The 9,684-nt window shown below is 44.5% G+C and overlaps 1 protein-coding gene across 7 annotated transcripts in view; it reads left to right on the plus strand.

The window, feature by feature from the left end:
* The first annotated feature begins 3,624 nt into the window (after positions 1-3,624).
* The window catches only part of MFF (mitochondrial fission factor), a 29,018-nt gene continuing 22,958 nt past the window's right edge, over positions 3,625-9,684 (plus strand). For 4 of the 7 annotated variants that reach the window (XM_006890293.1, XM_006890290.1, XM_006890291.1 and 1 more), the window contains exons 1-2: positions 4,826-5,006; positions 7,394-7,563. In XM_006890293.1, coding sequence (XP_006890355.1) covers positions 4,826-5,006; positions 7,394-7,563 — 351 coding nt within the window. Of the gene's footprint in view, positions 3,663-4,785; positions 5,007-7,393; positions 7,564-9,684 lie in introns of those variants that run through there. The other 3 variants (XM_006890289.1, XM_006890292.1, XM_006890295.1) reach the window with 2 other exon arrangements.

The following is a 9,684-nucleotide window of genomic DNA, read 5'->3' on the forward strand; positions in this document are numbered from 1 at the left end:
TATCGCCCAATTTTGAGATGCATAGGAAACAACTGAAGATATCATTGCTTGGTTCAGGCTTTTCCATGGATCTCATTTTGCAGGGTTAGTGTAGCCAGTCAAGGCAGGAGTCATTGTTAACAGAAGACAGTGTCTTAGAAGTAAAGGCTGGGGAAAGAGCACACATTCTTGGGGCTAATTATGCAAATTCTTAGACATCAAGCTATGGATAGTTAGATGCAGATTTCCCTTAAAAGTTGGCTTAATTGCTTACCAAGAGAGCTGGACAACGACTAAGGATGAGAGAAGAGAGCTGGAGAAGGGTCGTCATAGACCACCAAGAAAACAAACAGGTTTGTCTTAAAGAGGATAAAGCCAAGTTTCTCCTAGAAGGCTAGGATTTTGAAGCTCTTTCTCACATACTGTGGGCACGAGGTCAGGAGAGAGTGGTCATCATGCTCAGAAGGGTGGAAGAACTAGCATTTAAGCGTGGACAAAGCGTAACTGCATCATACTCGTTAACTGTGCAGCGGGCACTTCCCATAACAAAGATGTCTCCCCAGCGCCTTCTTACGACGTCCGCGCCTCTGCGCGAGCCTCACGTCCGCCCTTCCCTGCGTCACATGACCAAAACCCCGGCCTCGGCTACGGGTGCTGAGAGGGGCCAAACGCGGCCGTTCTCGAGTCGCTCCGGGCCCGCTGCGGGCCGCTCCGGCCGGTGCTGTGCCCCGGCGCCTCCGTGCGCTCGGCCAACGGCCTGCGAGAGCGCCCACCCGAGCGCCCGGGAGACGGCGGGCAGCGGCCTTCGCCGGACAGCTGCCCGGGGCCCAGGGTGAGTGCTTTCGCCTTCGCTCGGCGAGGCCCGGGGGCCGCCAGGCCTAGCGCCGCGGCCGGGACTGACCGGCCCGCGGAGGGAGGCGGCCGGCGTGACCCCTCCTGCCGAGGTCCGGCTCCGCTCGGCCTTCCGTCCTGACCCTTCCCCTTCGGCCTCCCGTGGGCGCTGCGGAGGGCGAGAGGGGAGCGCTCCCCGCGGATGAGGCCTCTCTCCGCGTCCATTCGGTGCGGGGTCCCGGGAGAAGTGGGGGCTTGTCGGCCTGGAATAGGGTCCGGGGCGTGGGAGCCCCGAGAGCCCCGCGGGCTTGAACCCCCGGCCTCGCATCGCGGCTGCCCCTTTCCTCCCAGCCGACTGTGACCTTGAGCGGGGCGCCCGCAGACCTTCGGGTTTGGCTCGGTGGGAAATGCGTGTGCGCACAGGGCGGTGGTGGGGGGAGCGGGGTGGTGGTCCTCGGCCACCTGGGAGGTCCCCAGCCACCCCCCCGAGCAGCCTCGCCGGCCGCTGCAGGAACCCGGGCACCGTCGGGGAGCCCAGCTGGCCTGCAGCCCTGGCCGGCTCGCCCTGCATCGGCACGCGAAAGAAAGGCCTGGCTGCCTCCCACCTCCTTAGAGCAAGGGGCGTTTGGAGAGCTTGTCACCTTTCAGAAGGGTTATCGGTGGGAGCTCCACCGGCCTCCAAATATAGACCCAGCTGCCTCCAGGCCAAACACCACGGGAGAGGCTAATTGAATAATAGGGAACGTTTCCTCTCCCAAGATGAAAAAGGTTTGCTTCTTGTAGCAACTCTCAGGCCTAATGAGATCCCAAAGGAAAAACCCTTAGGGACCCTGGATTTGGAAGGAATTCTATTTGATTTCCTAGCCCTGGGTAGTCTTTTCCCAGGTGATCAGGAGGTTTGGGGGGAGCTGTGGCCTTTTGGGTATGCCATGGCCGGAGAGCTGGGTTTGCTGTTCTGTCCAGAAGGAAATTGAGTTCTGTAGCTTCCGGACTGGTGAGGCTGTCTCTTGTTAAGATAACAGGATAACAGTTTATTGCTTGCTCTCCTGCATACTGGTGTTGTAGCTGCTTCTCTGCAGGCTCGTAACATTTGAAAAATGTTCTTAATTTCCCTGTTTGTTCAAAGTTTGCAGGGACTTTTTTTAAAGACTAAGATGAGCCCAAAGTCACTGCACGATTCAAGTACAGTTTCTGGGAAAGAGAAATAAGCAGGTTGATCTATAGAAAGACCTTGAACTAGGTCCACACAGTAACTGCAAAAGAACTGGAGACTTTATTTTGAAGTGGAGAATTATAATAAGTGACCTCATTGGGCAAGAAATTGTGCTGCCAAACCAAAGGCATGTGGTTCAAATCCAGGAGCTTCTCCATTGGAGACAGATGGGCAGTCAATCTCCTGTGGGATTTACTGCCTCTGCAAATTGACTGAAGGGTCAGCTATGCATATAACAACATGTATAACAACAATGCATATTTGCATATGCACATAAATACTCTATTTCTTGATACTTAACCATACTTATTTGCCACATTTTTCTAAATGCCATTTGGAATTGCGGCCATAGTTAATCTTTTATCTTCTTAGCCTAATGAAAGTTGTTAAGTTACTGTCTTGGCACTAGAATTGGTGGTAGAGGCATTCGTTTGTTTTGTTTCTTTTTCTCTCTGTTCTCATACTAGTTTGTTAGTGAGAGCTTGTGATTGTTATCATTTGGAGTGTTTGCAGCAAGGAATCACTAATGTCATTGGCATATCCTGTTTCTCAATTAGCCCGTTTCTCTTCCTCCAGGGACACAAGTGGCTCTAATTCCAGCAAACGCCACTGAAGCAGGTCGAAGGATTTAATATGAAGCACAGAAGCAGATAATTCCAGATAGTAAGCAGTAGTTGTGACACAGTTGTGAGTAACAATGGCTTTCTCTTTTTAACTCTTTGTCTTAAGCTACCTTCAGGCCAGCTCCTTAAACAGTCGTAAATTGAAAATTCACAAGATATTGATAACAAGCTAGAGGTCATGATCAGCCAGCTGTCAGGGTTTACAGCATTGAGCAAGCTCTCAAGATGCATTTAGCGTCTCTGTGGAGTTTAAAAGATGTACTACATCTTCTGGGGATTTTGAAGAAATGCCCCAACTTTGACTTCTGCTTACGCTGTCTTTAAAAGAAAGCTGCATTGTCACTGTTTTTTATATAAAATCTCACGGAAAATTGAGTGTAATTTTGTTTTCAGAGCTATTTTAAAAGAATTGTTACTTTCATATTAATAATTTGGACTGGCTCAAATAAATTCACTTTTACTCTTTAAATTCTCTTCATGATTTCTTTATAATTGCTTTGTTTAATTCTTTTTTAAAAAAGGAAAAGGGCTAGGTTTTTTCCCCTTCAAAATATAGTGAGTAGAGAAATAAAGGGTGACTTTTTTTTTAGCCTGATTTCACCTTTGTATATGCATGTGATACAGCTTTTCCTTATCCTGTTAGTAAAATGACAAGACAGTGATTATGCTTAAAACCATCTGATGGTCTCTGAAGAACCAACTAGGTCCGTAAGGAAAGAATTGAATATAGATTTCCGTTACCAAGCCCCATGCCATGTTCAAGGCCAAGAGTAATGTTATGTAACTGTTTTATTCATAGTTCTCTTATGAAAGGACTTGTTGAAATACTGATCTGTATTCTTTCTTTTTTACAGCTGGAAAAGCAGTGTCCGTGTGTTATGCACACCTCAGAGCTGTAGGGGAATTGTATAAAGTAAACTCAACTGCAGGGTGGCAGGATTCTGAAAGCTATTGTAGACGTGTGTTTACTGTATTAAAATGAGTAAAAGAGCACGCAGTGACACACCACTAGGAAGGTCAGTGCCCTTTGCTTCAGTTGAGCTGATATTTGAGGCCTGAGAGACGGCGGCTGGAGAGCTAATTGCCATGGGCTCCTCTTGCTCTGTTCCCTTTTTTTTTCCAGCACTGTGTCTTTGGGCACAGCCATCTTTCCACTGCATTTCCCCGGAGCATGGAGCCTTCTTTAATTTACAAGTCTTTACGCAATGCATTTGTACCGTCTTCCCCCTTGAAGGCATGTCATGCTTCATTGTCTTGTGTTTCTGTTGGCTTTTTTTTTAAATGTGTATTTAAATATGTTATTCAATATAAATGAATAATGTAAAGTCTTCAGGTGCTCGAAAGGTGAACATGCACGTGTAGGACTTCCTAAGGAAAGTTCTGTCTGTACATACCGGTCATCACAGATACATGTTCGATACGAGAAAGTTAGATTTCAAGAAGCTGCACCGCCATCCCAGAGGTGCGCGGTTCGAATCCACCAGATGCTCTGCTAGAGAAGAAAGGGCAATCTCCTGTATCAGTCAGATCCAATTTGATGATACACACACAAAATAATAAAATATATTTAAAAATAATTTTAAAAAGAGAGAAGGTTAGATTTGTATTTTAGAATTTTTTTTTCCCCAGGAGATTGCAACTCTTTAGTAAATTTAGAATTAACCTATTGACTTTATGGACTTGATTTTTATCAGTAAAAGGTTTTCATTTTCTTCTGCATGAGGACAGTTTTTCATTTCCTTTTTATCAAGTCCTGGCAGCTTTCCCGCAAATCATTGATGAAGAAGTGTTCATTTCTTCCATTGTATATGAAGCATTTTTGCATTTACAAGCAGCCTGCATGTTCACTTCTGCGCAGTGTATGTCTGTGTCTGTATACTTGTGTTTATAAAATAATTACTGAAATCTGCCCCTAAGCAATACATGCTGGAGGTGAAAATTCAACTGAGAAGAAGCCATTATTTTGAAGAACATGGTTTCTTCATATATCTTGCCTCTCCTTCATGTGTTTTCACAAACTTGCGAACGAGAAGTCTCCTTTCGCTCTTTAAAGAGAAGACATTGTCGTCTTCTTTCCCCCGAGGAGGAAGGCGGCCTTCTCACTCTCCTTCACCCGTGTCTTTCCGTTTTCACCCGCAGGGTGAGTGGGGCAGCGTTTCCTTCTCCCACTGCTTCTGAGATGGCGGAAATCAGCCGAATTCAGTATGAAATGGAATACACTGAAGGCATCAGTCAGCGAATGAGAGTCCCAGAAAAATTAAAAGTGGCGCCACCGAATGCCGACCTGGAACAAGGATTTCAGGAAGGAGCTCCGAATGCCAGTGTGATCATGCAGGTTCCGGAGAGGATTGTTGTTGCAGGTATTACCTGTTCACGTGTGTGCAGGTTGGCAGGTTGTGTGTTCTAAGTGGGGCACACCCACATGCACGTGTCCAACATGGATTAGAAAGTGAATATGTGGGGAGATTACAGAGTTTCCAAAGCCTGTACAGCTTGCATTGTTTCCATAGTAATACAGTGGGGGAAAGGGATCCAACAGAATGTGGATATTAAAGAATGTATCATTAATATCATATACAAGCAAAATATTTCTGAAGGTCATCCGAAATGGCTAGAACAGTACATTAACGGAGAACTGTGAGAAGTTCAACCTAGATTTAGAAGAAACCATGGTACCAGGAATATTGTAATTGGCAGCACCATAATAGATGGAGACGAGATTGAGGTTGTTGGCAATTACAGCTTCCTCAGGTCTACAATCAACACTCTTAATACCAGCAGTCAGGAAATCAAAAGACGAATAGCATTGGGAAAATCTGTCATGTACCTCTCCAGAGTGCTAAAGAGCAATGATGTCAGTCTAGATACAAAGGTGCACCTAATCCAGGCCATGATCTTCTCAATTACTTGTTATGCTTCAGAGAGTTGGACAATGACTAAGGATGACAGAAGAATAGATGCCTTCAAGTTGTGGTGCTGGAGAAGAGTCTTGAACATACCACAGATTGCCAAGAAAAGAAATAGGTCTGTCTTAGAGAGGGAGAAACCAAATCTCTCCTCGGAGGCTAAGATTTTGAAGCTTCATTTCACGTTCTTTGGGTGTGTGGCCAGGAGATCGGTCCTTGGAAAAGGGCATCATGCTTGGAAGGATGGGCGGACAGCGCAGGAGAGGAAGACTGAATGAGATGGATTGATACAGTGACGGGCAGTTAGGGGTTGGTGTGTCAGAATTAGTGAGACTGGCTCAGGACAGGGAAGGGTTCAGAGCTGCTGTACAGAGGGTCGCTACGCATCACAGGCGACTGACTGATTAACCAGTTACATTCTGTGACAGGTTTGGAAGCAGTAGTGGCATCTAATTCCTAAACAATATGACTCTGGAAACTTAGGAACTTTGATAAATATCTATAGTTTTAGAGGGGCTTCAGGCCTATACTGTTCATAGGGTCGCTGTGAGTTGTGCTCTACTCAAAGGCAACAACAACAATGTCAGTCAGTTGGATCCTAGCTGAAAACAGTGAACACCAGAAGAACGTCTATCTGTGTTTTAGGGACTATGCAAAGACATTTGACTGTTTGCATCGTAATAGAGTGTGACTAATATTGAAAAGAATAGGAATCCTAAAACACTTAATTATGCTTATATGAAATCTATATACCTAGACCAAGAAGCTGTTGTGTGAAAAGATAAATGGAATGCTGCATGGTTTAAAATCAAGAAAGATAATGTGTCAAAAGAATAAAGGTAGGTATGTGTCAGGGGCTATGTCCTTTTTCTATACATAGTCTGTATACATAGTCATACAAGAAAATGGACTTTATAAAGAAAAATATGGCATTAGGATCATAAGATTCATCAACAACCTGTGTTAACACAGATCACACACCTGGCTTAAAATGAGGAAAACTTGAAGTGCTTGCTGCAAAAGATCAAAGATTGCAGCCTTCAATATGGCTTACATCTCAACATTAAGAAAACTAAAGCCCTTACGTTTGAGCCATGAGGCGACATCATAACAGAAGGAGTAAAGATTGAAATTGTCAATGATTTCATCTTACTTGGATCCATAATCAGCGCCCTTAGTACCAGCAATCTAGAAATCAGACAATGTATAACAATGGGTAAATGCTGACAGGGACCTCTCCAAAAGATGTCTAAGAAGACTTAGTCTTAGAAGTCTTAGTCTTAGAAGACTAACGTGTGCCTGATTCAACCCATAGCCTTTTTGATTACTTGTTGTGCATCTGAAAGTTGGACAGTGACTAAGGATGATAGACGAAGAATCATTGCCTTTGAGTTATAGTGTTGGAGAAGGTACTGAGTTCCCTAGGGGACTGCCAAAAGAACAAATAAAGCTTGGAGAAAGTATGACAGAGTGCTCCTTGGAGGTAAGGATGGTGAAGCTTCATCTCACTGAGTTTGGGCATGTGTTAACAGGGGCCAGTCTTTGGAGAAGGCCATTGTGCTTGGAAGGGTGGAAGGTCAGTGGAGGAGAAGGCCCTCAACAAGATAGATTGACGTGGTAACTGTAACAATGGTCTCAGTGTATATTAGAGACAGGGAGGACAGAACAGGATGGTGCGGGGCTCTTATCTGTGGTTTGTGGGGTCACCAGAGTTGATTCAGTCACACACAACAACTTTTTGGTTAGGTTAGAAAACCAAAGGCAGAGAATGTCAATACTTTTTTTAATAAAACCATTATCTTCTTAAAACTCCCTTCTTAAATGTTATTTTATTCTCTCAGGAAACAATGAAGACATTCCGTTTTCAAGACCAGCAGACCTTGACCTTATCCAGTCGACTCCCTTTAAACCTCTGGCGCTCAAAACACCTCCCCGTGTTCTCACACTGAGTGAAAGGCCGCTAGATTTTCTGGATTTAGAAAGACCTGCTCCAACCCCTCAAAATGAAGAAGTAAGTAAAATTTCAACCTCAGCGCAATTTAAAATAATGTGGGGAAAAGCAAAAACTCTAGAAACAGTAAGAGCCTATAAGTTGTATCATTAGTAACTACATTGTTAACCTTACTCATGATACACTAATCATAGGAATTCAGATTTATAGTTAACCAATTAAAGTAGTATGCTGCTGCTGTTTTTTAATTTAAATACTGTTTCAGGAAAAGTTTAGTTTCATGGGAACACATTTTCACATTCAGGTGATCTTTAAAGCAAAGAATCTTTCATACATTTTAAAGACTGCAGAAGATCAAAGATTGCAGCCTTCAGTATGGATTACGTCTCAATGTCAAGAGAACTGAAACACTCAACACAGGGCCAATAGTCAACATTATGATAAATGTTTAGGAAGTTTAGCAGGAAGAGAAGTTACTTTGTTATAAAAGCAATATGGTGGTCAAAGTCAGGGAAGCTCTTTTTCCTCCCAAAACCCCATGGCTCTTGAATCAGTTCCAACTTACCATGACCCTCAACACTACCGTTTTTCTCTGCCTGCTGAAAGGTTGCTTCTAAGGAAGCTATTTGTGATGGATGGAGTAACCCCACCATGTTGTTAACGTGACATTGAGTTGCGTATGATTCTTACTGACCCTGTGAACAACAGATAGGAACCATCCTCTTCATCTCCGGCACAGTTGAGTCCATTTCTGCAGTCTCTGTGTCAGTACTTTGGGTTGAGGGTCTTCCTGTCTTTCTCCAACCCTCCACCTTTCCACGCATAATCTAAGAAGTAGCCTCCCCTGGCAACATGCACAGGGTACGTGAGACCAAGCTTTGTCATCTTTGCCTCCAAAGAGCATTCTGGCAGCACTTTGTCCAAGACATATTTGTTCTTTTGGCACTCCGTAGGATATTTAGTACTCTTCCAAATCGTAACTCAGAGGCATCAGTTCTTTACCCCTAAAACAGATGTGGCAAATCCTGATTTCTGTGCCCATGGTTATAATCCCCCTGGGGATGAGTTGTCTTTGATCTGTTAAGAAACAGACTTACAGGGGATATGGATTTTAGTCAGTCTCTTTTGAAATATACAAAAACTTAAATAAAATAAACAGATGAAAGAGCAGTGCCATGCTATGTGAAGATCACTCATGAGCAAAAGAGATGAAGACTTGCCCTCAAAGTTTCAGAAAAATCTTCCCCTCGAGCTGACAGCTTGAATTTGAGCTTCTGGGCTCCTAAACTGGAGGAAATGAAATGGCTAAAGCCCCCCTCACCCCTGGTGTTATTTATTACAGCATCGCTAAAGACCTAAGGCTGCTGTATAAATTAGGACTCTGCTTAACCTCTTTACAGCAACAGTTACACTCCAGTAGAGTGAACTCATAAGGAGTCTGTACAAAGTTCATTTCCAGCTCTACCATCATGTTAGGGCATCCTTGTGAAGCTGCTGCTCTCTCACTGACTTCTCTAGTTGCAATTTCATTATTAGAGCCTCTGAGTAATTGACATGAGGCTGGTAGTAGAGTTGTGTTTCTCTAACAAACGTCTACTGGGTGTTTCTTCTGTGTCTGTACCCACATGTATGTAGTAAAGACCCCTCTGCTAGTGCAGCAGGTTAAGGATTGGGCACTGAAAAGTCGATGGTTCAAAGCCACCGGCTGCTCCTCAGAAGAGAAGGAGTCAGCTTCTGTAAAGATTTATAGTCTCGCAAACTCTGGGCGGTTCTGCTCCGTTCTGTTAGGGACCCTGCGAGTCAGAATTGACTTAAAGGCCCTTTGTGATTGGAGAATAACCGGAACTTGTTTCTACCCTCAAAGAGCTTTGCTCCTTGTGTAGTTACAGGATAATAGTATGGGTGAAGGAAAGGTACCAGCAGACGCAGAAACTACAGAGTTAACAGCCAAGAGGGAGGGAGCGGGGCGAGCTGGGGAGAGAGTGGGCTCGGCACCTTTTATAGAAGGGGCTGAACGTTGCTGATCCTTTCAGGGGCCAGCTCCCCAGAACTGTGGGCTCCATAGCAGTCATTCTCCATCAGCCTCCACGCTCTTGACATCTGACCCGATAATTCTTGTTGTGAGGGACTGTGCTGTGTATTGCAGAATGCTTAGCAGCATTTCTTTTTTTTTTTTTTGCC

The sequence above is a fragment of the Elephantulus edwardii genome, unplaced genomic scaffold (assembly GCF_000299155.1).
Source record: "Elephantulus edwardii isolate Elephantulus edwardi_28Jun2011 unplaced genomic scaffold, EleEdw1.0 scaffold00087, whole genome shotgun sequence".
Lineage (NCBI taxonomy): Eukaryota > Metazoa > Chordata > Mammalia > Macroscelidea > Macroscelididae > Elephantulus > Elephantulus edwardii.